The sequence below is a fragment of the Aythya marila genome, assembly GCF_965140915.1.
Source record: "Aythya marila genome assembly, chromosome: 27".
NCBI lineage: Eukaryota > Metazoa > Chordata > Aves > Anseriformes > Anatidae > Aythya > Aythya marila.
Genome location: NC_139068.1, coordinates 5,403,992 through 5,429,748, shown reverse-complemented (window position 1 = coordinate 5,429,748; position 25,757 = coordinate 5,403,992). Strand labels below are relative to the sequence as shown.

The window sequence follows — 25,757 nt, the reverse complement described above, 5'->3', positions numbered from 1 at the left end:
AGCCCCTCGGATGTCCTCTCGCAGCCTCTGCTGGGGCCTCGTCCTGGGCTCTGGACCCAGGCTGGAGCCAGCCCTGGCCGTGCCACGCACCCATGGGTGCTCTCCGGAGCTGGTGCCGGGGGCGTTGCTTGGTCCGGGATCCCCCAGTGCAGGGGGAGACACTGGGGCAAGAGAAACCGAGCCCCGTGCCAAGCCCTAGAAAACGCTGCCCGTGCCGGGAAGCTCCTCTGCTTTCTGCAGCTCCGTCTAATAAATGAAAACGGCCGCTCCCCGCGAGCCGTGCCCGAGATGCTTTAGGCTGGAGCAGAGCCCGTTATCGAGCGCTCGGCGTTTCAGCCGCTCGCGGCTTTACGGCTCGGGCTGCGTTTCTTCAGGCGAGGTTATTCTTTTCTTGCGATTTCAGCCAAATCTGCTTAGCGATTTCCAAGAATGAGGCTTTGGAGAGGAAAAAAAAAAAAAAAAAAAAAAGACTTTTTAATTGTGTTAAAATATTCTAGTGACCTTTCCTTTGAAAAGCCTGCACGCCGGATGCCCTGCGGAAGGTACGTGAGACCCCGCGGTGAGGTTTGCTGCTGCCCCGTGCCCCCTGCCCTCCTTCGGGCCGTCTGGAAGCCAAAACCAAACCCCAGCCCTTGGAGCTTGCACTGGTTTGGCTGCGGTGCTGGGTGCTCAGCTCGTGCTCTCTGGCCCGGTCTGGTGCTGGAACGATGTCCCCAGCGCTGCTGCTGCCAGCATTTGAAGCTACAGGTGCCCATGCAGCCTAAATGAGGCTGAAAAGGGCAAAAACGGGAGCCTGGGAGCATGGTGGGAGCCTGGCCCTGCGCCTTGCCTTGCGTTTCTGGGGGAGAAGAAGAAGAATCGCCCTCCCCTCACCAGACCTTGGAGCCCAGGGGTGTCAGAGCCCAGCCCCCCAAATAATTCCAGGGATAACTTTGGGATGCCCCTTTGGGGTCTGTGCCGCTGGGTCGGGGTCCGCTCGCGCTCCCCCCCGGCAGCCATGCATGGGGAGGGGCCGCGGCTGGGCTGCCAGCGCCCCGGAGAGGCTTTTAGTGGCTTGGCTTGATAAATGAAAACAAATAAAGCTGATGGACAAGCGGACAGCTTTATGATAGCTTCGCGCTGACAGGGAGAAAGATTGGTTGTCGGGGCTTGATGGAGAAATGTCCTGATGGGCGCAGCCGGGGCGAGGACAACCTTGGTGGCGGAGGATGAGGAGTTCCCGCGCGGGAGGACGCGCCGCCAGCGCCGTCCCAAACAATCCTGCCTTGATCTGGTTTACTTTTTGGCGGGGGTGGGGGGCACGATGCACCGCAGCCCGTTGAGTTTTTCCAAGGAGGTTTGCTAAAGAAGGACGGCGAGCCGTGCTTTAGTGGTGTGGCTGACAGTGGACCCCTTCCTCTCATTCCGAGCCAAAAACCCCAAAACCCCAAACCCCGAAGGCGCCACGTGCAGATGGGTATGGGGGGGGCAGTGGGAGGTGATGGGGGGGCAGCAGGGTGCTGAAGCACGAGGCTGGGCAGGCAGCAGGAAGGGATGCGTGGATGCACCCCGATGCTGGTCCCGTTGGTGTTAGCCCCACTAGGAGCCCCCTTTGCAATGCATCCCCGAGCCCCATGCAGAGCCCCCCGTGTGCCCCCCAAACTGCAATGCACCCCTCTTTGCAATGCACCCTCCAAATTGCAATGCACCCCACTTTGCAATACACCCCTCATGTGCAATGCACCCCAATATGCAATGCGCCCCCTCGTGCAATAGACTCCAATTTGCAATGCACCCCCCCTTTGCAATGCTCCCTCCCAAATTGTAATGCACCGCCACGTGCAATGCACCTCCAAATTGCAATGCACCACGTGCAATGCACCCCCACCTTTGCAATGCATCCCCATGTGCAATACACTCCAATTTGCAATGCACCCCCCCAAATTGCAATGCACCCCCGTGTGCAATGCACCCCCCACGTGCAATGCACCCCCAAATTGCAATGCACCCCAATGTACAATGCACCCCAAATCCCCCCAAATTGCAATGCCCCCCCCTTTGCATTGCCCCCCCTTTTGCAATGCCCCCCCAATTTGCAATACTCCCCCCGCCCCCCCCTTTACAAAGCCCCCCCCGGTTGCACCCCCCTCCCTCCCCCTCGACCCCTCCCCGTCCCCCGTTGGCGACAATGGGGCTCGGGGGGGGGGGGGGCGAACGAAGCAGGGGAGCGGCGGCGCGGGGCGGGGCGTGGCCGGGGCGTGGCTCCCGGTAGAGGGCGTGGCTCCCGGTAGAGGGCGTGTCCACGGGGCGTGGCTCCCGGTAGGGGGCGTGGCCTCGGGCGGGGCGGGGCGGGGCGGGGCGGCGGCGCAGCATGGCGCGGCGGCACTGAAGGCGCTCGGGGAGCAGCGGCCCGCCCGGCCCGGCCTTTGTCTCGCCGGGGCTCCCGGGCAGCGAGGCGGCGGCGGCGGCGGAGGAGCCCCCGTGGGCCGCGCCGGGCTCCCCCCCCCCTCCCCTTCTCCCTTTCCCTTCCCTCCCCTTCCTCCTCCTCCTCCTCCTCCTCCTCTCCTCTCCTCTTCCTCCCCCCGGTCCCTCCCCATCCCCGCCGCCGCTCCACAGGTGCGGGGCCGCCCCGGGGACCCCGAAGTTCGGGCCGGGCACCGGGGGGGGTGGGGGGGGTGCCGGTGGCAACAGCAGCAGCAGCGGCAGCAGCAGCAGCAGCAGCAGCATCCCCATCATCTCCCGGGGCCCCGCGGCACCGTCCCGGTGCCCCCCCGGTGCTGCTGTTTTTTGGGGTGGTGGTGGTGGGGGGGGGGGGGAGCACCTCGGGATGCCGCCGCCCCTGCCCCGCCGCGCCGCGGTCGCCCCCAAGTCGCCCCGCTGACGGCTCCCGGGGGCGATGGTGAGGGCCGCCCGGCCGCCCCCCGCTGCCCCCCGCCGCCCGCCCGCAGCCCCCGGCCGGCCCCTGGGCTCCGCCGTCTCCGCCGCCTCCGTCTCCGCCGCCGCCGCCGCCGCCGCCCCCCCGTGACCGGCCGGAGCCGCGCCCGCCGCCCTCCGGGACGATGCCGCCGCGCTGGGAGGCGGCCGCGCTGCTCGCCGCCCTCGTCGGCGTCTGCGTCTGGACCGACGACCCCGGGAAGGTGGTGTCGGACCGCTACGCCGTGTACTGGAACCGCAGCAACCCCAGGTGAGAACCCCCCCCCCTCCCCCCCCACAGGTTCGTGGGTTTTAAAAAAAAAAAAATAAGGATTTTTGGAAAAAAAGGGGGTTTTGCGGCTTGCCCCCCCCCCCCCGCGCCCGCCGAGCTCCCCCGTGCCCGCCCGGGACCCTCCCGAAGTTTGCCCGCAGCCGCCGAGCGCAACAAAGCGGTGGGGGTGGCCGGGGGGGGGGGTATCGGAGGGGGTACCGGGGGTGGGGGGAGCACCGGGGGGACCCTGCCGGTACCGGAGAGCCGCAGCCCCCAGCCCGCAGAGGGAGGGTGGAGGCGGCCGGGCTGCTCCCGGTGCCTCGGTTCCCCATTTTCCCGTTCCGTTACGGCGGTGGTTTTCTTATTTTCGTTACCGTTGGCTTTTTGCTGTTTTTGGAGAGTTTGGTTTCTGTTGCGTTTCTTTGTCTGCAATTCTGAAAACCCCCAAAATTGCCCCACAGCCCTCAGGGAGCCCTGCCTGGGGGGCTGGGACCACCGGGCCCCCACTGCTTGCCCCACACGGGTCCGAGCTGGGTTTCAGAGTGGCCGATTTCTGCAGGCTCCCTTAAAAGAGAAAATAAATCACTGCCACCAAAGCCACCCGTTCTTCCCCCAGTTTATAAAAGTTAAGCAGGGCCCCAGAACCCCCCCCCACGAGCCAAGCATTGCTGCAAGCACGGGGTCACCTCGCTCGTGTCCCTGACGGGTGGGTGCCAGCCCCCTTGGGTGCCCCATGTTGGGGTCGATGGGGCGAAGCAGGCGTCTCCTCGCCCGTCCCATCCCAACGGGTGGCACCGTGCTGCTGGCGAGGCCGGGAGGATTTCCCCCTCTGATGCTTCAAGAGGGAATCGGGTTCCTCCAGCACGACCCCACTCTCCATCCAAGGTCCCGGTGGCGTTTCGGTGCCGCAGGAGGTGCCGGGACGGATGGCGCGGGGCTCGCCGCACAGCCCCATCCCCACGGCACGGGTGGGATGGGGGTGTCGGGGACCCCCCCAACTGCTCCAGCATCATCTCGGCCCCAGCACCGTGCGCCCCCGGTGGGGCTCAGCCGCCCGTGACGCCGCGGCCTCGCGCCTCCACCCGCGCCCCGACAGCCGGGACGCCCGGCGGGCGCCTTTGTGCGCGGCGGGGCCTTCTCCGCGGGCCGGCCGCCTTGCATATGGATTTTATTATCTCCCTTGCATTTTTGTGGGGGGTTGTAAGAGGGAGGGTTTTTCCCTTTTTTTTTTTTTTCTTTTCCTTTTTTTTTTTTTTTTTTTTTTTTCATTCCCATTGCAAAGTTTTTGGTTACAGTGGCTGCTCCTCTGCGGTGTCGCAGTTTGGGCTCTTTCCCTTTTGTTCTCCAAAACGCCCAACGTGCGAGGGCCCCGCTGGGATGGGACGGGGTCGTTGGGCCCGCTGGTGCCCAACGCGCTTGGGCATCGTCCTGGTTGGAGACGGGGCCGGCATCACCCCGAGGTCGGGGCCCATGCCCGTGGGTTCTTACGGCAGCACCAAAAGCCAAAATCGGTGCCGAGCTGCTCGCCGTAGTGCCGGTCACCTCGCTGCATCCTGCCCTGTGCCCCGGCACCGTCCCACAGCACCAGGCTGGGCACTGCAGGGACGCGCTCCCCCCAGACTGGGTGGTGGTGGTGAGCCACGGCTGCCGGTTCTGACACTGGTGGAGGAGATGTTTTCAAGGGGGATGAAAAAAATAAAATAAAATAGGGCGAAGGAAGTAGGAATCGATGCAAGGAGGGAGCAGACAATGGCTCGTGGGTTTCAGCAGGCGCCGGCAGCGCCCGGGTCTGCGCCGTGACCCACATTTCCCAGCATGGCAGCACCCGCGTTGCGGGCAGCCGCGGGCTCCCTGCGTGCGTGTTGGGGGCTCGGGAATCCAGGGCAATCGTGAGACGTTGCAGGATTTGCCGCCGAGTTTCCTGCTTATTTTTCTTTTGGAGCCTAGCAGCGGTTCGGCGTGTCTCCGGAGTTGCTAGAAGACCGTTTCGTTCTTAAAAACGAGGAATAATCCGCGTGTGCCTTTTCTGGTCTCTTGGTTTCCTTCTTGTTTTTTTTTTTTTCCCCCACCATCTCGTTCAATAAGAGGGAAATCAGAAGGGATGTAAAGAAGACCAAAAAAAAAAAAAAAAAGAGAGAGAGAAGAAAATGCCCTCTGCTTGTTTGAACCTGCGTACCTGATCTGGCAATAAATGTTTTTCTTCTGTTTTATATTGCAATCTATATTCTATAAAAGACGGTAATAAATCTCATGGTCAATACAATTTGCCCAGATTAGAATAATTCTATATTTCATAATTGGGCCCAAATTAAAAATAAGTGTTACATCGAGATGCTGCAATTTGCCTCTTCTGTGGGGATATTTAGCTGCTCGCCACGGATTTAGAGATTTTTTTTTTTTTTTTAATGATTTTGCAAACACACGTTTGGGAAAGGTTCCATGGGTTTGGCTGCTCGGGACGTAGCCGAAGGAGGGAGAGCGTGTCGTTATGCACCACGGTGCCTCGGTATCTGCGTGTAACGGAGGGGTTTGGTGGCGTGTATGCAGACCGATGCACCCGCACCTCTTTGCCCCACACGGGGCCGTGTCCAGGGCTCACCACAACCCCGGCTGGTGCCATCCTTGGGGTGGATTTTTTGGCACAGGGCCGGGGAGCAGCGGGTCGAGGCGGGGAGCCCGGCACAATGCCGCTGTCGGACGGCGGCACCGCGGCTGCGTCGGGGTCTCCGGCCACTGCCAGCGCTGGTGCAGGACCCCCAGCACCGCAGCGAGCCCCGTGCCGTGATGGACATGGTGGTGTGCCTCTTGGTCAGCTTGCACCGAGTTGTACCTGGAAAAATCGGGGCTCGAGGAGACCTCAGCACTGAGGGGTACAAAAGGTTTTGGGAAGGATCGTCACCGTGCCACGACAGCTCCAGGACCCATCCGGAATCCCAGCCTCGGGGCCACGGTTGGAAACCTCCTGGACACGAAGGGGAGACTTAGAAAAGGAAAGGCTTAGAATTTGGGATTTGTTCTCATTCCCCGCTCCACCTGCAGCTCCGTAATGGGCAGGTTACAGTAATTCCGGAATGATGGTTTTCCTGCAGCCAAACGCAATTCCCCCATATACAGCCGCGTATTTCTGTGTCTGTAGAGAGAGAAATGTGCAAAGTGTTAGGTATTTTTCTCTCTCTATTTACAGTACAGATACAAATGCTGTAAATGGTCTAGATTTTACCCATGGCCTATATTTAACTGTGAAGTCATTTCTGTGCCTTGGAAAGCTTATTTTCTATTTCTCTTTTTTTTTTTTCTTGGTGTTGTGAGCACAGCTGGGGTTTCTGTTCCGCTGCTCTGCGCTCCCCAGGCCGGGGCTGGGGACACCAGGCAAACATCTCCGAGCAGGGACATTCGCTGGGGGGGACACAGGGACTTTTGGGGGCTCCTTTTGTGCGTCCTACGAGGGGCCCGAGCTGCGGCACGGGGGGAGTTGGGGCGACGGAGCCTTTGTGCGTGCTTCTTCCCATCTTGCTGCCTCCGAAGGCAGCTGGTGGCACGCGGGCAGAGCCCGTGGCGTGCCGGCCGGCCACTGCTTTGTCCCGGAGCCCGGTGCGTGGCTGCCGGGGCCGTGCCCACCCGTGCTTGGCGGCGATTTCCCAGCCCCAGCCTGAGCAAACTCGCCCGGTGCATGGGGCTGCAGTGATGGCCGTGGCAGCAGGCTCCTCGTTCGAGGGAATGAGGAAAACCCACGGTGGTTTTTCCAGGGGGAATTCACCACTGCAGCAGGAAGGTTTGGTGCCAAGCACTCACTCCCATATCTGCGGCAGGGCTGGGTGCTCTCCGTGCCATGGGCTCCTTTCCAAGGCTCCGTTCCTGTCTGGGGCTGCCTGGGTTGGGCACAAACCTTTGGGGCCATCCCGTGGTGCTCCCTGGAGCCCACGAGCATCACGCTGGGGGGTTTGCACCGACACCACCACGGAGCTTCCAGCTCCTGGCTCTTGGCCCGAGCACGGTGCTCGGGGTCCCCTGTCCCAGCGGGGCCGGGGCGGCTCCCGGGGGTAGTGAGGGGAGCTTGGGGTGGGAGCCGCCGCTGCTCGGCCACCTCGGCCATCCTGCGCAATTAGTTCTTTTTTGAGTTTTCATTTGTATCGTTTTCCCTTTGTGCTGCGATCATTCGCAGCCCTTCCCACCCCTCTTTTTCCAGACCGTTAAGCCGTGTTAGCTATTCTTCACCAGCCAAGGGCTGTAGCGGTGCGGTTAATAGAGAGCAGATACAACCAGGTCCAGCGCCTGTGACAAGATTTTCTCTCCCCGCCTGTCTCCGTCTCTCCCCGTCCCTTCCCGGGGACTGCAATTACATTCCCTACTGCTCGCCCGTTTGGTATCCAGATGCCGGCCACGCGCCGCATCCTAATGCGAGGCTGGGGCCGGGAGCCACAGGTCGGCCCCGCACCACCCGAACTCGTGCTGGTCCCAGGGGCACAAAGGACGGGCAGGGAGCCCCGCAGAGGGTAAGGGGGAGAGAGACGCCCTCGGGTACCGCTGTGGAGCTTTAAAAGCCCTCTCGGATGCATGTATCTTGTGCGCTCACACGAATAATCCCCGTGCACAAACACCCACGGCCGCCCACCCGGCATCCCCCTGCGTGGGCAGCAGCGCGCCCGTAGCCATCTGCACGTGGCACGCGCCCGCTGCTCTACCTGCAGGCTGAGGGCTATAAATAGTTGGGGTTTCACGTCTCTGGGAACACGGATCCCAGCGCCAGGTAGCATCTCGCCCAGCTGTCTGTCCGTCTCGGTGCGTACGCGCGGCTGACCCACGTGGCGGTGGCTGGGGCTATCCGTGTCAATACGTGCATAAATTTGACAAGGTTCATCTGCTGGCTTGTCTGCAAAATTGCTGCAATTGTTCCTTAAATAGCTCCTCATTTCTGGTGGTGGAAATTTTGGTTCTTTTGTGCTAGATATTAATCACGGTTTTAGAGGCTTCCTTTTTTTTTTTTATCCCGGGCGTTTTTCCCCGTCGGGGCAGAGATCTCGCCCTGCCTCGTTGGGTTTAGTGGGGTGTAGGGGAGGCCATCAGACGATGGCATTGTAACCTGCAGCCCCTAGGAGGAGGTAATTATTATTTTTTTTTCCTCCTCCACGGCCCATCTGACACCAACGTGATCCCAGTCCTGCCATTTCCGTGTGCTCGGAGCGTGATTACGGGCCCAAGCCCAGCACTGGATTACCCGGGAACGGGGTCATCTCCATATACAGGGGATGACCGCGCCACTGTCCGGCACCCAAAAAGTGCTGGTGCAGGCAGGCTGATGCTGTGTCATGGCCAAAATCATTGAGGAGACATCTCTGAAATGGTGACTCCAAAATCAGGGCTTGTATTTCGTTGTTGAGTCAAGGCGTGCATGCTTTTGGTAAAGAGCCTGCACCTTTCCCAGCAGCGAGCAGCCCGGAAAACCCCTCTTTGCCATCACCCTCCTGGGATTGGGGTCCCCACCATGGTCCAGGGCTGGGCGCTTGTCGTGGGGTGATTTGGGCTCATCCAACCCCTGCAATGTGCTGGGGCTGGGTTGTCCCCAGCAGGAACCTGCAAGGAAAGTGCTGGGGACAGGGCTGGTGCCAACGGGGCCAGGCAGGGTGCTGCGTCCCACGGTCCCGCTGGCTCCTGGGCGGTCACAGCGCCGTTGGTTATTTATTTCTCCTCCCTTCTCTCCCCCTTTGGTTGTTGATGCTGCTGTGGCTGGGCTGCTAAATAGCTTCCCATTGTTTGAGAGCTAATTACCTCTTAATGAGGCTCCTTACTCAAAAGCCAAGAGGAGCGGAGGGTGTGCGGTGGGCTGCTTTTCAGGCACACTGCCCACCAAGGTGCCTGGGGGAAGGTGTGGGGCTGGGGGTCAGGGGGAAGGTGTGGGGCTGGGGGTCTGGCCGCTCCCCGCTTCATGGGGCCGCCGTGGGACCCGGCTCTGTGGCAAGTGGGGATGCAGCAGCGGGATATTGGGGCTGGGGACTGCTGCTGGCTCAGGTCTGCGGGCACCAAAGGGAAGGGCTTTGCAGAGGGTCCCAGGCCAAGCCCCAGATTTAGGGATTGCAGCTGGAAAGACGAGCGAGCAGCCTCGCAATGACGGAACTCTCACAAAGATGCATAGGGCGCATCTTTCCTTTTGGCCACGGTCGCTAAAAACGCAGTTCCTCCAAGTTTACGCATCGTGTGTGCCCTTGGTGGGGCAAATCCTGCTCTGCTTCAGCTAAACCAGCTCCTCCCGTCCGGTCCCATCCCTTGGTGGGACCCAACCTCGTGGCCAAGGGTTTGTGCAGGGCAGAGGCTGTGCACTGCTCGTACCCAGCGCCCTTGGTCCGTGTTTGCCAGATCCTGGCCCTGCCCTGGAGTCGTGCAGGGCCGTGGTGGCTCACGCGGCTGCTCCATGTGCTGACTGGCGAAGGCACTGCAGGCAAAATGGGGGAAAAAAAGGTCTGCAGAGGAACCGGGGGCGCCCGCCTCCGCCCCGCACCGATTGAAGCCGGGCTTTGTGCCGCCCCGCGCCGGGAGCGGGCGTGGGTGGGAGGATCCCGAACTTCAGAGGGGGACGGGGCGGTCAAAGCGACCACAACGGGGGGAGACGAAACAAAGGAGGAAAAGGCACTCGCTAGAATAATAACGAAGATGGGGGACGACTGCCCGGCTCCTTGCGCCCATGAGGAGCGCCCGGCTGCTGCCCCGTGGCAGCGATGCCCCAATCCGGCCACCTAATGAGGGACACACGGAGGTGCTGGACCCAGTGCTGGACCCCATCAGGGCTCGGTGTGGCACCAAGGACAGAGGTGGCATGGCAAACCACTGGTGATTGATCCCGGGAGTGATTTAAATGCCCCGGAGCGCGGCCGTTGCTGCCTCCAGCGAAGCCAACCAGCGCTGGAGCCGGCGAGAGCCCAGCTCTCGGTTCCGAGCCCTGCTCGGATCCGTTTGACATTTTCCTCCAGGTCATTAACGGAGGGACGAGGGGTGCTGAGAGAAACGGAGATCGAGACCATCTTTGTGTGTTTCCTTCCCACCCTTTGAATTTTGTTCCTCCCGTGCCCGCTTTCCAAGCCCTGCGGTGAGAGCAGGAGGCAGCGAGCGCAGCCGCGGGACGTGGCCATGGGCGCCCTCGCCATCATCCTGCCTCTCTCGGTTCCCCCGGCCTCTCTTTGTGCTCGTGGGGCTCTCCCTCTCCTCCCGTAGCCCCCACGTGCACGTTGGTGCAGAGGCGCGTGCACGAGGGGCTGCAGGGCTCGCGCTTGGACCTTTGGAGCCGCTCCTCTGCCCAAAGGCAGCGGCGAGCCCCGCGCCTCCGCAGGAATCCCGGTGCGCACCGCCGGCATTTCCACCCCGTCCCCGGGGTCCGTCAGGTGTAAGCCCCTCGCTCGATGCTTCCTCTTGGAATACAGCAGCGTGCTCTTATTTAGGCTTCCTCCCCACTCAACCCTGAGATCCCCGCAGGAATTAAACTTTATTTCGGGTCCTCTGTGCCGCGGGGCTGGCAGGAGGAGAGCGAAGGGCGAAGGGGCAAAAAAAGCCCCATTAGACCGCGGGGTCTGGTCCTCCTCCTGCTGCATCTCCTACTCTGTTAGCACGTCGCTCAGCCCAGTTTCAGTGGAAATACTTGCCGTTTCCCCTGATATGTCTCAAACCAAGTTTGTTGGATTTTTTTCTCTTTTTTTTTTTTTTTTTTCCTGTGGAAGAGGAGAAATTATTTGTATCGGTTTATTTTTTCTTTAGCATTACAGGGAGAGCAAAACTCTCCCATGTGCTAGGAAACAGATAAAGTGTTTAGACAGCAAATACAAATATTTCTGAGCACTCAGCCCCGCTACAGATATTTCTCCCTGTCCTCCAGAAGGATTTCTTGCTGTGTCTTCTAGTGGGTTTTTATTTAGGCTGCCTTGATTTTTTTCTTTTTTATTTATTTAAAAAGCCCTATTTATACTTGCAGTAAAATAAAATCAGCCAAGCCTGACCCTGCAGAGAACTCGAAAAAAAATCCCAATTCTTCCTTTTACCAATCCCGTTTCCGCTGAGGAAAAAAAGCTCCTGAACCCGGCGGCCCGCGCGAAATCCCACTGCAACGGGATTATTTCAGCAGCTGAGCTCGGTGCCGGGGGGGAGCGGGGATGGGGATGGGGACGGTGTTTCGGGAGGCGGGGGGGGAGCCAGGTGACGTGGGGGCACCCAGTCCCTCGTGCTGCATGTGCCGGCTGCCTGCTGCATCCAGAAAGGGTGGGGTTCTGATTTTTCCTTTTTTTTTTTTTTTTTTCCTCTTTTTTTTTTTTTTTTTTTTGAATAAATCAGCGAACGCTGCCCCTCCGCTCCTTGCTCTGGTGGTGGCCACAGGGGTGTCACCGTGGTTGGGAGCGTCCCCCCCCCCCCGGCTGCCAGGGGCTGCCCGGTGCTGGGGAAGCTGCATCCCAGCAGCTCGATAATCCCAATTATTATCTGCTTTCTAGATCAGGGTTTCTTATTAAACTTGGCACCGCTGGATTTGCCGTTCCGGCCGCCTGCCTCGGCAGAGGGATTCATCTCCCGCGGCCGCGGGGAGGAAATGGAGTGGAAAAGCCCAGGGCAGAGCCCTGGGGGCCGGGGGGGCTGCGGGCGCCCACCCGTTGCAGCCAGGGGCTGGGAGGGAGAGGGTTTTGGGGCACGAGATGCGGTGGTTTGCGCCCTGTCCCGCTGCCTGTCCGTCTGTCCCCCCGTTGGCGCAGGGCGGCCGTCGTGGCCGCGTGGTGCGGAGCTCTGAGCTGGGATGCGCTGCTCTCATTTCGGCTGTAGGGGAAAATGGAAGTTGTTCGTTAAAAGGATACCTGGATATTTGCTTAAAAAAAAGAAAAAAAAAAAAAAGAAAAAAAAAAAGTTATTTTTCCCTTGCTCTAAAATTCAAAGAAGCCTTTATCCGCCTCCTCTGCCCTTCGCACAAAGAATACCCGCCCTCCCTATGGCAGGGCCTCCTAGCTTCAATTCCCCTGTTCCCCGTCGCACAAATGTTCCCCGGTCTTTTCGCTAGCCGAGATTTCCTCTCGCATTTCTCCTCCGAATTCTGTTTTATTTTTATCAAGGCAATTTGCTGGACACCTCGCCGGAGCCGCCTGTGCCGGAGCCCTCCGGGAAGGTGATTTCTGCAAATCTCGGAGTGATTCTCATCCCGGAGGCTTCCTGGTGCTGGCTCGGTGGTCTCTCACCCCTCCCTGGGGTGGCTGCGGAGTTGCTCAGGGACCCCTGGGCGTCGTGGGGCTGCTCTCGCTGGGGTTTCCTTCCTGGGGTTTGCTGCCTGGGTGTGAACCTAACGGGGGAGCTGGAAACGCCTCTCCCCGTGCCCTTCGTACCCCGCAGCTTTCTCCTTTGGTTTCCATCCCAGCTCCTCTTCCCTGTGCGCTTCCACCATTTTCCTTCCTCTAAGAAACACAACAAGAGGCGCCGAGCCTGTGCCGCTGCGCTCCCTTCTCCCCATTTGCTCTCCCCCCAGCTCCCAGGGTCCCTGGTTTGGATTTGGGGACTTTCGTCCTTCTGGAGCGGGGAGGCGTGGGGCGAATTGGCTGCTGGTGGTGCCCAATTTCTGCTCTCCAGGCTGCAGCAGGGCCTGGGTGTTGGTGAGGGCTCCCAAATCCTTTACCCGGAGAGGTTTCCGCCACCCTGAGCTGGGAGCCCCTGCCCGGCGGCGTCTTTGTGGTGTTGCCTTGGGGCTTGGTTTGCTTGGATCCAGGCAGATGCACAGAGCTTGGGTGCCACAAGATATTGGGACCCCCCCCGTGCCATCCACACGGTCCCCATATCACTGCTGCAAGAGGCACAAACGTAAGGCTGAAATGAGCCTCAGGAGCAGGGCACGGAGATCGTCCTCCGCTGCGGGACCGTGGCACAGAGTGCGCAATGCGGCGTGCGCCCCGCTCCTAAAACCCCCATCTTCTTTTGTCACCTTTACAGAATTCCCCTCGCCTTCACCCAGCTCTCCCCGCCTGTGCTGGCTCCTCGGGGTGCTCAAGTCCCCAGGTACCCGGGGTCCTGCTCGGGCTGGGCACGGGGCAGCCCCGCGTCCGCTCGTTTTCTGCCGGGGCTCGTTAGCGGCGCTCTCCAGCGCCGGGTCCTGCGGCCACGCCAGGGCTGGGCAGCAGCGGGCGGAGGTGGCCGAGCCCCGGCGGGTGGACGTCAGCAGAAATCCGGACTCCAGCAAATATTTCCAAGCTGATTAATAACGATAAATCAGAGCGTTGCCTTCCGAACTGAAAGGCGTTTGGATGAGGCGGAGGGGTACTCACACGATTAAGACAATGAGCTGGGAGTTGGAGCGCTGGAGCCTATTTCCAGCTCGCTACGCAGAGACGGATCGCCTCTCCCCTCCCAGCCTCAGTTTCTCCGCCGTTGAGGTGAGGATCGTTGCCAGAGGCTAAATTAAGCAATTAATATCTGCGGAGTGCACGGAGAGGCGGAGAGGGACGTGGCGGTGCAGGCTCCGTACCGTGCCATACCGTGCCGTGCATCCTCCTGCTCCGCACCCTGGCTCCTGGGACGGGGCTGTGCCGGACACAAGGATGGGGAGCAGCCCCCCGTGGCCCAGGGCACTGCCAGGGGGTGCCCACATCCCTGCTGGGGGCTCGGGGCACAGCCTGGCTCCCGCATCCAGCGGCCGGGCATGTTTTTTGGCTCCAGGTCTCAGCTTTGGAGCGGGTTCGCAGCCCTGGCACGGAGAGCCCTGAGCTGGGAAGGGTCCCCGGGACCCCTGCGTCCCGTTACCGAATCCTGGCCCTGGTGGGATGTGGAGGGGAGGCCAGCTGGGTTGTTGTGCCTTTTTTTTTTTTTTCCCTTAAACATTTTAATATTCGTTTCACCTTGTAAATCATCCCACCCGGGCTGGCTTGTAAAGGGAGGATTTATGGGCCCAGGTGTAGCTGCAGCGAGATGAACTCTGTTGCTGGTGACCGACCTGTTTTAATGTTTTTATAATGATGGCGCTGCAGCGGCGGCGCTGGCTAAGGGAGAGGTCTCCTGGCTGTAAATCCTCCCCCAGTACCTGCCCGGGGAGTGGGGACAGGGCTGGGGATCGGGCCCGGGGGGGGGAGCTGGGCAGGGCCGGAGCGAGGTCCTGTGCGCCTCCAGCCTCCCGCTCGGGATTTTCCTGCTGGATGCCGTCGTGATGCCGATGCTCTGGCGCGGCGCCAGGTCAGCTCCCAAACCATTTCCCCCGGCCGCTGGTGTGAATCAGCAGAGCAAAACGTGGGGGGGGGGGTAGAGAGCTGAGCCCCCCACCCCGAGCCCAAAAAGGCGGCTTCTGGGCATGAGGGTGCTCGAGGAGCCTGGTGCTTGGGGAGCTTCACCACGTCCTGTGGTGCACATCCCCGGCACGGCTCGTGTTCCTGCCGCAGCGGTGTCGGTGTGGTGCTGGGGACGGGGGAATCCAGCCCGTGGAACGTGCTGACGGCCGTGGGACCGGTGGCAATGGGGCAGCAGCGGCGCCGTGGGGTGCGCGTGGCGGGGCCGGGCCCTGCCGTGGGGTGGCTCAGCCCTGGGGGACCTGGCCGGGGACCCCCTCCCCACTCCCCAGGCTCTACAGCAGCTCCAGGGGGATTTTCCCAGAGCAAGCGCTGCCCGCAGCAGCACAAATGAACCAAGTAATTGCAACATGGAAATATTTTGTGCTCATTAAGCGGCGGGCGCGGAAGCGGTGTTCCTCGACGCGGGCAGGGACTGACGAAGGTGTCCCCGGAGCTTACGGGGACCGAAATCCTGCCGACCTCCGGCTGAAAAACAGAGCTGGTGATGGGCAGCTGGGAGCCAGGGCGCGGGGCCACCCTTGAGCCTGGGGTTTGGAGGGGGGAGCCCCTTGTAGAAGCCCCCCGGTGCCTCGCAGGGCGCGGAGGAGCTCGGCAGCCCCGGTTCTCAGCGCCCCACGGCTGCGGCGGAGCCAAGGGGCACGGCGCTCGGAGCGGGGCCGGGGCTGTCACCACGCGTTTTCTCCTAACGACCGTAAATCCGACGGATTAAAACTTGAAACGGTGAATCTCGGCAGCCGGCTTTGAACTGCCCTAACCCAGCGCCGCCGCTCGCCGGGAGGGGTGGCGAGGGGGCGGGGGGGCTGCGGGAGCTCGGCACATCCCCTCCTGATCCTGCAGCGGGACGGGCTGCGGTGTGCGGGGAGGTGAGGGGGTGCCCACCCCAATGGGGACCCCACCGAGTGGGAGAGGGGCTCGGACCCCACGCAGGCACCATGGTGCTGGGGTGCCTGGACATCCGTGCCGCTCAGAGGTGGGATGGGGACAAGGGGAGCAGCTTGGTGGCGCTGGCCGAGGGGAGGGATTTGGGGAGCGGAGGCGTGAAGGAGGCAGCTCCGTGCGCCGAGCATCCGAGGGGCCGCAGCGGGGCCGAGCACGTGCCCGTGGGTGCTCGGTGGGACGAGGCTCGGCCGGCCCCGGCACGGCACGGGGAGTGCCCGGGTGTGCTGCAGGCGGGGGAAGCTTTATGGCTGTAGTTAAGGAGACTTTATGATATTGTATCTGAACAATTGCCTGCTATTATCTGGATCGATGCTGCGTGATTGAGACACCGGTTGATAACCCAGCCGGGCCTCTAATCGCTTTTAAACCGCGCGGGGTCGTTTTTGCTCTCGATAAAACCCCTCTTGACGTTCTCTGTTTTATCTCTGCCCCCTCCCCGTGCAGCCCCACGCCCGCCGGCTCCCCAGGGGCTGCGTGCTGGGACCGGTGGCTCCCCCGGCGTCCGTGGGTGCGGGTGGCTGTGGGTCAGCGCAGGTCCCTGCCCGTGACTCAGTGTTTGCCCTGGGTGGGGACCAGGGTCCCCCGTGGGGCACGCTTGGGTTGACGTGGTGCACACCAGCTCTTGGGGTGACGGATGGGGCTGCGAGCCGGGCTGCTGATTTGCAGGGTTTGGGAAGGCTGAGGTTGTCCCTGTGTCCCCCTGGATGAGTCCCCTCGGGGTGCTGTCCCCTCGGGGTGCTTTTAGGCACAGCCCAGCGGTGTTGGGGCGAGGTGCTGTGCTTGTGCCGGTAGTGGGGTGGGTTCAGCGTGCTCGGGCTGTCCCTGCAGGCACCGTGCCCGTGAGCTGGTGGCTCCTGTGCTGAGCCTCGGGTCCCCATCTCGGCTGGAGTTGGTCCCCATCTCAGGGGACGGCCTCATCGGCACCCCACAACACTTAGCTCCTGCTGTCCCAGGGCACCCCCTTTATCCTTAACGTTGCCTCTTCCACCACCTGCTTCGTTTTTCTCCCTTTTCAGGCATAGAAATTTGGAGGGGGGAGCCCCTCGGGACGGCTGTGTCCTGTGCTGATCTTGCAGGCAGGAGCAGGGGGTGCGGGGAGATCTCGGGGTCCCGTCCCCACCTTTGCCCATCTCGCGGTGACCTTGGGCGAGTCACGTCGCCTCCACGAGCTTCATCTTCTGCAGCTGTAAAACGAGGACAATGATACCTTTCCCACCTCGCAGAGGGGTTGGGAGGCTTAATTAGTTAATGTTCGTAAAGTGCTTTGAGGATTAATTAATATTGTGACTCTAATTTTTCCTATGGTAAACCGCCACCGAAATATCTCGGCGACGCTGCCTCTCTGCGCGACCCTACAACACCAGGACGTCACCCACCGCCGCGGGAGCCTCCAGCTCCTCCCCAGTGCTGAACTGGGAGGCTACTGGTGGCGGGAGGAGAGCCAGCGCCTACAGCTTGGGGCACAGCCCTGCTCCCCGTCCTTCTCTCCTCACCTTTCCCCTGCTGGGAGCGGTCCCGGCGTTGGGATTTCTGCTGCTGCCACCTCCCTGCGCCGCTGCCCGTCCCTGCCCAGCCTGCTCGGGCACCTCGCGCATCCCTCGGCCCCGGCGTGCTCGACCTGCTCGCAGCTTTGCTCCCCACCTCTGGCGTGCGTGGGATCCACGCCGGGCACGTCCCATGCCCCGGGCTCCAGCCGCGTCCCTCGGGGCTGGGAGCGGGGCCGGCAGGGTCCGGACGCGTCCTGGTGTGGGAGCGGCGCGCGCCGGAGCGCTGAGCAAGTTGTCAGCGCTGCACAGACACGAACGCGGCTTTCCCCGTGAAAACAAGTTGTAGCAAACACACCTGCCTGGGAAGCTGCTGGCAGGCACGCCGGGGTATTTTCTGGTATCTTAATTCCCGCTTGCCATTACTCAGATCGCTGACTGGCGACTTTGGTTTCCTCCGAGGTGATTTCTCGGCAGCGGGGCTGCTCCGCGCCGCTCTCCTGCCTCCCTCCTGCCCCAGCGCTGGGAGCGCAGGGCTTGGAGCAGGGATGGCAGCTCCACGGCCACCAACGGGACCCGGGGAAGGCTTGGGGAGATGGCAGAGCTGTGCCCAGCGTGGCACGGGGAGAGCAATGAATTGGTGCCGAAGGCACTGCTGCTTCCCCGCCGCCGCCTCGGCTCAGTGCCTCGTCCCTTTGATGAGCTCGTGCAGGGTTTGTGCTCGTGGGGTTTTCCTTTGCCAGCCCCATCGCTGCAGGAGGAGCACGGCGCAGCTCACCCCAGCATGGCGAGGCAGCAGGGACGTCCCAGCAGGGCTGAGTGACCCCCAGCTCCTTGTGGACGCCCGCGGCACGCGTCATGCTTTCCGGCCCCGCGGTGTTTTGGATGGCTGCGGGCCAGCGAAGGCAGAGGTCGGGGTTTCCCCAGAGCTTGAGGACTTTGCCAAGAGAGCAGAGCTGGTTTGGATGTTGGGAAGCCCAGGGTTAGCTCAGCTTTGGGGCTCAGGGGGCGCCGGGTGTCCCTGCGCCGTCCCTCGGAGGTCTCGGTGCGGGAGCACCGTGCTCCCGGCTCCCGCATCAGCGCTGGCACCAGCCAGGCATGAGGCCACATGCGGTGGAGCAAGCAGGAGGAGAAGGAGCTACAGGGATGGGGGGGGGACAAGCGGGATGCCCCGGCACCAGGCGATGCTCTCCTGTCCCTGCTGAGCACCAAACCCTGCTCGGAGCCGCGTGGTGCTGGTCTTGCACCCGGCGCTGCGGGCAGGACGGACTGAGAGCAGCGTCCCCGCCGCCCGTACCCTGCTCCGTGCAGGTAATAACATCCCGGCAATTAAGCAGGAACTAACACAGCGATAAAAATACCACGCTGGCCTTCTGCAGCACGGTGTCCCACGAGCCCAGAGGTGTTCAAACACCATCAGGTCCAGACTCAGAGCGGTGTGGGGTGACGGAGCGGTGGCACCGGGGCTGCCGGGCTGGGGCCGTGGGTGCCGGCCCCGTTCGTCCCCTGCCTTCCTCAAGGTATGGACGGCCCCGGTCTCTCCTAGTCGGGAGCCTGGTTTGCCAACTGCCAGGTTTTAAATAATATAAATTACATGAATTTTTAATTTTTCTTCTTTCCCGAGTTGTTTAATCCCCAGGGGTTTGTTTTCAAGCTTTCCTCCGTAGCGCAAGGAGCAGAAATGCATTCTTTTAATGGTAATTGAGATTCTCGCATCATTGCAGGACTTGGAAGCCGAGATGGGCTTTAAATAACGTGAGGGTGGCTGAATTCGGGTTCTGCCTCTGCGAGCGGGTTTCTGAGGATTTCTTGGGGCCGTCCCTGCTGTGCACCCTGTGGCTGAGGCACGAGATCCGTGCGCCAGTCCCATGCGGGGCTGTGCTTCCCTGGGGCACCCTCCCCAAAAAGGGGTGCATGTTGTGTGGGGCCGGGGACCTCTCGGGCTTTTGGGGTGCCGTCGTCGTGCCTCATTGAGCTGCCTGGAGCCCTGAGCTGCTTCTGCCACCTGGCAGAGGATGCTTGCGCTGCGGGCACCGGGAACCGGCGTTTTTGGGTGGCCAAGGCCATGGTGGCTCCGGCTCATCCCGGGGCAGGATGGATGCGGTTGGGGTTGGGGAGGATGGGGATGGACCCGGACGGGCTGAGGGTTGGGATTTGGGGTGAAGGGGCCAGCTGTGTGCTCTTAGTGGGGCCGTTTGCCTTCAGCTGGAGCGGCGAGCAAGGCGTGTGGGAACGACGGAGCCCAGCCCTTAGCTCTGCTCAGCAAAGGCATAAAATAAACCTCAAAACCTCCTGCGTGGGGAGCGAGGCTGTGGGGCGGGGACCTGCCTCACCTGCAGCTGGCGAGGGGCTTTTATCCCTTAAACCAGGCGGAGCCCTGGCTGCCTGCCCCCATTTCCATTTAGACCCCAAGTGCTGCAAATCCCGAGCCCTTGGGCCCAGGAGCCAGCCCGGCACACGGGGTAAATCCCCACACACCGAATAAATCCCCCCGTGCCGGGTGAATCCTCGCGCACCAGCACGGGGCTCACCCACGCTCCTGGCTCCATCCCAGCCGCTCCGGGGCGCTGGATGGGGCTGAGCAGTTTCCGGGCTGGGAGAGCTAGAGGGGGAAGTGGTTTCCGTTTTTTTGGGGAACATATGGATCCAATTGCTGCTCCATGCACAACCGAGCCGGGCAGGGCAGCACTGGAGCCTTGGGCATCGCCTCGGTGCAGCAGGACCCGCGCGGCCCCGTCCCGCACCCCTGCTCCCCGTGGTTGGGGCTGGCCGTGCCGTCCCGGGCCGTGGCGGGGGCAGCCTCCACCCGCCCGTGCCTTTTGTCAGCCTCAGAAAAATTGACCTTGAAGCGCGCTGGAAGAGCCCTGCAGCTAATCGTGTTAGGAGGTGTCTGACTGCAGCTCCGCGCGGGTCTACCTGAGCGGCATTAGCAAGGGGGACGCGTCGGGCTCGCGGCGCCCCGGCTCAATAATTGATGCGTTTTCTCAGCTCCCCCTTCCGTGAAAGGAAATCCAAGTGCCGGGAGGATGGCGGCGCTGCTGGGGTGGGGACGGGGACGGAGAGCGGCGAGGGTTCGGGTGGTGGGCGTGGGGATGGGGACGGCGCCGTGGGGACCCCTCTGCGGGGACGGGGCTGCGCGTGCTCCGCGGCACGAGGCTGCTCCCTGGCTGCTGCCAGAAATACCCCCAGAGGTCCTGGGAGGCATCGAGCACCCGGGTACCCGATTCTTGCTCCCTGAGTGTGGGAAGTGTGTCCCCACCCGCTTGGTGGCGATTCCTGCAGGAGCCCCAGTGATCTGCCTTGCTGCAGGAGCAGCCTCGTCCCCGTGCCAGCACCACGTCCCCGTGCCAGCACCTCCCTTCCCCTGCGAGCATCACCTCATCCCGTGTCCCTCCTGTCCCCTCCGCTGCCCTGGGCCCTGCACAGGGGATGCTGGCCCCAGGCACAGCCCAGCCCGGGTTCTCCTCCTCTGCCTTTTGTAAGCCCTCTTCCCTTCCTCCTTTACCCCCCCCGCTTTTTTTTTTTTTATTAGTATTTTATTTTTTCTCCCCCTCTTAGAAAAGCGTGCAGGGAAGGGGAGAGATTTTAACCTTCTGCCTGGAACCAATTAAAAAGGTCTTTCCGCAGAGACGAAAGTGCTCGTGCACCTTTGTGTGCTGCTAACGGGTGGAAGAAAGCAGAGGCGGCCTTTGAAGGGGGAGATGGAGGTCTCTCCGCTGGGACCCCTCCAGGCTTTCAAAGCCTGTGTTATTTCTTTATTTTTAAATAGCCAAATTAAAGTGACTCCCGCTTCCTTTCCTCCCTGTTAGCGGATCGTGCCGCAAGCACGTGGCCCCCGCACGCCGTGCGGGGAGGGGGGACGCGGGCGGCTCGGGACGTGGGTGGGTGGGTGGGCGGCAGGGCGCCTGCACCCCCTGCCCACCCCGACCCCGCAGGGTCCCGGTGGGACGGGGCAGAGCCTCCCTCCTGCTCCCCGTTCTCAGCGGGACGTGGGGTGGCCGCGTCTGAGCGCGGTGCCACCGGGGTCCCCGGGGAGGTGGGCTCGGGGCAGGGGACACGGCCCCGCTGCCCCCCCCCCCAGCCCCTCCGCTCGCCCCAGCACGCCGCCCCCTTGAACTCGAGCAGCCGAACGGATGAGTGGGCTTCTTCAAAGGGACCCCCCTGAAGTCCCTGCTCCCCCCCCCACCCCCCTTCTCCTCCTCCTGTCCGCGTCCCTCTCCCCGGTTCCTTAAGACCCCGGTGAAAAGGCGAGCAGAACAAAGCACAGGAAGGATTTAAGGTGGTTTCCGCGCGGACCTGAATGTGGAGCTGCTCAATGGAAGAGGAGCTGTGGCCGCGGGGCGCTTTCATCCCCATGCCGGAGTTTGGGCGAAGGGGGCGAGCTCGGCCTCCCCGCGTCCCCAGCCCCCGGCCTCTTTTTTCTTTTTTTTTTTTTCTCTACTCTCTCTCTCTTTTTTTTTTTTTTTTTTTTTTTTTATATAGTCTCAGATTTATTTTTCCACAGTATAATTCTGAAAGACAGCGGAGTATGAATTATTCATTGACCCCTAACTGCCTTTGCATACAATCCTGGCCGGGGGAGAGTGCCCGTGTCGAATGCATTTGTGTGCAGAGCTGGGCCAAAATGAATTGAAATCAATTTTTCAGGTTTGGCGGGGGCATTTGGTGATTTGGGGGCTCGGGGAGGGCCGGAGCACGTGGGGCATGGCCGGAAAGTTTCTGGTGGGAGTCACCTCCTATCCAGAGCTGCCCCCGTTGAGGGATGCTGCTGGCGCCGTGGGGAGCTGGGGACCAGGGCTCGGCACTCCTGGGGCGTCCCCCTGGGGCCAGGGTTTGGAAATGGGGTCCTGGCCGTCCCCAGGGCATCTCGGGGCTGTGCCAAGGTCGGGGTCTTGGCTCTGTCCATCGCTGCCATGGCTCTGCTGGGCTCGGTCAAGGGCAAGCGAGTGCTGCTGCCTGCTGCAACCCCCCCATGGGTTGGAAGGAGGGGAGAAACGCAGCCTTTTTACCAAATTCCTTCTGTTTTGGGTGAGCCTGACTCCAAACGTGAAGCATCTTGGAGGAAGGGGTTCCCTGGAGGGTCCCGGTGGCACCGGGCATGGGATGGGGAGGAAAGGTCCCCGGGCAGGTCGGTGCCAAAACCCACGGTGGGGGAAGAAACGGGGCGAGAAAGTGAGAAAGAGGGAGGGAGGGAGGGGGGCACCTTTGGAAAGGCTTTAATCTGATTAGGTTTTGAGTGAATGGACAAAGCGAAAAGGCTTAAACCCAAGTGAAAGGAGCGGGGAGGGGCGGGGGGGCTTGGTGCCCTGTGAAGTGGAGACCCCGGCGGCTCACGGCAAATTAGGTCAAATTTGGCCAGGGAGACACGAGGGGAAGGAAGAAAAGCGTGCGGGGGGGCGCCGGGCGGAGATCAGAGCGCTGCTGCGGCCCCGCGACCCCGCTGCCGGCCCCCCCACCGCGTGGGGGCTCGCCCCGACCCCGCCGGGGGGGCCGGGCACCCTCCAGCCTCGCGTGGCAAACGTGCCGGGGGCGAGCACCCCTCGGTGCTGCCACCACCGTCACCTGGATGTGGGGCATCCCCGTGGCCCCCCAGTGATTTGGGGGGGACAGGTAAAACCCATCCGTGTCCCCCGCCACCGCGGCGTGAGCCAAGCCCCGTGTCTGTCCCTGCCCTCCCGTCCGTCTGTCCCCGTGTCCGTGGGTCAGGGTGCCCCTGGGGGTGGGTTGGGACGCGCCGTGTCTCGCTGCAGCCACGCTCGGTGCTCACACCTCGTGTTTTTTTTGGGGGGAATCCAGCGCGTTTTGGGCATCGCGTGCGCTCCGTGGCCTGGCACAGCCGCAGCCGCTGCGGGCGGTGCTGGCACGGGGGGCATCGTGGTGGGGATGGGGGGGTCCCATCCTGTGCCCCAGCCCCTCCGCAGGGCTTTGGAGCTGCACCGAGCGCAGAAAGGCTGCCGGGGGTCTGCGGCCCCCCTCGGCAGGCCGGCCACCTTCCTCCCACCCGTGGTTTCCATCGCATCGATCCTGCCCCTGATCGATGGGTGCTGCCGTGCGGCCGGGGGCGGCGCTGGCCGGCGGGGAGGGGGGTGAGGAATGGCTTTTCGCAGAGCCCTGAGCGCCTTCCAGCATCGATCTCCCGGCGAGGAGCTGAGCCTCGTCAGGGATCAATTAGGCCAGTCATTAGCCGTGCCCCAGAGCCAAGCGTGAGTCTCGTTGGTGAGATGGAAGGGGACGGAGGTCCGGGGCTGGGATGGCCGGGGGGGAGAACAAGGGGGATGCCCACCCCCAGCAGCCAAGGGGGTCTGGCAGTGCCTGGGGGGGTCACCCCGAGGGGATGGGGCAGCTCCCCGTGGTCCTGCAGGCATGGGGACATCCCAGCAGCTCCCCTACACCCCGCAGTGGGAGCTGCTGGGCGCTCACCCCGAGCGCACATGGGGTTCCCCGTGCCTCAGTTTCCCCGTTTGGCACCGGGCTCTTCCCATTTACAGCCCCCAGGAGCAGAGGGGCTGTCGGTGGTCACGGGAGCCCCGTGGTGCTGGGGTCGGCCCCAGCAGGTCGCTAACGTTTGTAATGCCCCTAGGGCTCGGTTTGGGGGACGGATCTGGGTCAGTGGGACGGGAGGCACCGGAGGCTTCCTGGGGGCTGCCAAGCCACATGCGGTGCTCACAAGCACCCGGTGTGCTCTGTGCCTGTCCCAGGGTGGGGATGACAACCCCAGGGAGCCCCCCCATGGGTCAGGGGCATGCAGAGGAGCCGGGTTTTGGCACGGTCACTGCCCCCTGTGCTGCACCTCGGTGGTGGTGGGGACCCGGGGACAGAGCGGCTCAGCACAGGGGCAGGAGCGCATGGAAGTGGAGGAGAACCCCCGGGTCTGTGCGTTGGGGAGCGGGACCAACGCCACCTCTTGGTCCTTTGGGTTTTTTGAGGTCATTGTCACTGGTGCCTTGGTTTCCCTGCGTGTGGTGGGCACGGGGAGCTCTGCCCAGGACCCGTGTCCGTAGCATCCCCAGCCTCTCCCCCAGCTCACGGGTCTGTTGTGTGGGTTTGTGCCCTGAGACGCGTGCCCGTGGGCCCTGGAGGTCAGGAGGATGGAGACTGGCTCCAAAATCTGCCCAAGCTGCCCCGCAACCTGCTGAGGTTCCTCGGGTCCAAACGCAGCCGGAGAACAAAGCCGAGCTGAAGGAGGCCGCGGGTGAGGAGAGGAGCGGCTCTGAGCAGGCACCGCCCGCAGCAGCAGCCTCTGCCCGGGAGCTGCGGCTTCCAAGAAACAGAAAATAAGGAGGGTTTAAAGAAAAAAAAAAAAAAAAAAAAAAAGAGAGAGAAAAGTTCCCCGATTACATCTGGTGAAGTGACAAATCTGCCAGGCAGGTGATTATCCTGTGTACGGACGTGCCGAACACAGATGCCGATAGGATTAAAGGGGAAGGGGAAGGGGGGGGAAGCTCTCCCCGTTAAACCAACACCTGATAAAAGAATAAACCAGCCGGAGGAAGAGATTGCCTGCGCTGCCAAGGTCGTGCGGGGAGGGGGCGGCTCCCCAGCCCCTCGCCCCCCCCCGGCCTTGGCCGCCCCGTACCCGGCATGCCCTCGGCGCGCTGCTTCCTTTCCAGGCACGTCCCGGGCATCCCCTCGGGACGGCGCAGAAAATTAACAGCAGTTCAGATCTGAGGAACTTTATGACACGTGTATGATAGGACTGAACCAGGGCGTAATTGAATGACGGATGAGCTTCCAAGAGCCACATTTCCAGGGAGTAATGAAAAATAGAAGTGCTATTGACTAAAGGAGCTTTCGGCGGCTGCTCCGCGCGGCGCGGGATGAGCAGGCTGCCGGCAGGGGGAATGCATCAATACGGCAAGTAATAGCTCAGTTATTATAACTCTGGAAATGTCATTCAGGCCTAACCAGAGAACACTAGCTATTAACTAGCCTTAAACAGAGCGCACGAGGCGGGGAGCCCGGCCTGGGAGCTCCTGATAATTATTTTACTTTCCTTCGTGGCTCCGCTGCGGGGCAGGATCCGGCCCCGTGGCACCCAGGCGGGCGGCTCCGCGCTGCTCCAACGCTGGTGCAGGGTGGCACGGATTTGGCACGGCTTTGGCACGGGTTTGGCACGGCGCTGCTCTTGGCCCCTCCGGCCACAAGCAGGGGGCCGAAACCGCCGCAGCTCCCCCCAGAGCCTCCGCAGAGGCCGCTGAATGGCGGAGGTGTGCTCGGGGCTCGCAGCCTGCCTGCATCAGGGCACGGTGCGCCGCGGACCCCTGAGGTGTAATGAAAGCCTGTGGGGAGAGTATCGAGTGAACCTAAATGGATTTTCTCCATTAACACAGACCTATCATCCAGTTATCAGCTCCTCGGCGCTGAGTGCCCGGGGCCTGTGGTCGGAGCGCCTGGCGCTGGAAGTGCTCTCCGCCGGCGCGGCGAATATCTGCTGCCGCGGCAGCCCCTGCCCTGCCGAGCTCGCGTGGGACGACTCCTGCGCCCTCTCCCTGGCACGCCTGGCACGGTTGTGCCCTTCCCCCTGTGCCTTTGGAGCCAGCGCCTTCGGTCTCATTTGTGGGGTCGTCCAATTTGGGGCGCCCTTTGTTGGGACGGTGTCCCCGGTTCAGGAGGGCTGGGTGCCGGCGTGGTGGTGGTGCCAAACCAGCCCTCCCCGTGCCCCCCACCCATGGTGGAGGTGTTGGGTTCTGCGGTGAGCGGCAGGAGCGGAGGAAGCGGGTCTCATTCCTGCACACAGCCGCTACCTGCTTTGCAAGTCAGAGTTCATCATTAGCCAGGAAATAATTAATTGTTGGGCAGACAAAAGGCATCGCTCAGCCCCCCCCGGGGACCCCGTCAAAGGGAGCTGTCAGGGGCTGGCGTGATAAATTACGGCTCCGCTGGCTCTGC

At 62.2% G+C, this 25,757-nt stretch overlaps 1 protein-coding gene across 1 annotated transcript in view; it reads left to right on the top strand.

Annotated features, from left to right (window-relative positions):
• The first annotated feature begins 2,833 nt into the window (after positions 1 to 2,833).
• Positions 2,834 to 25,757, top strand: part of EFNA2 (ephrin A2) — a 41,666-nt gene continuing 18,742 nt past the window's right edge. The window contains exon 1 of the mRNA XM_082780218.1: positions 2,834 to 3,163. Coding sequence (XP_082636344.1) covers positions 3,039 to 3,163 — 125 coding nt within the window. The 5' untranslated portion in view covers positions 2,834 to 3,038. The remainder of the gene's footprint in view (positions 3,164 to 25,757) is intronic.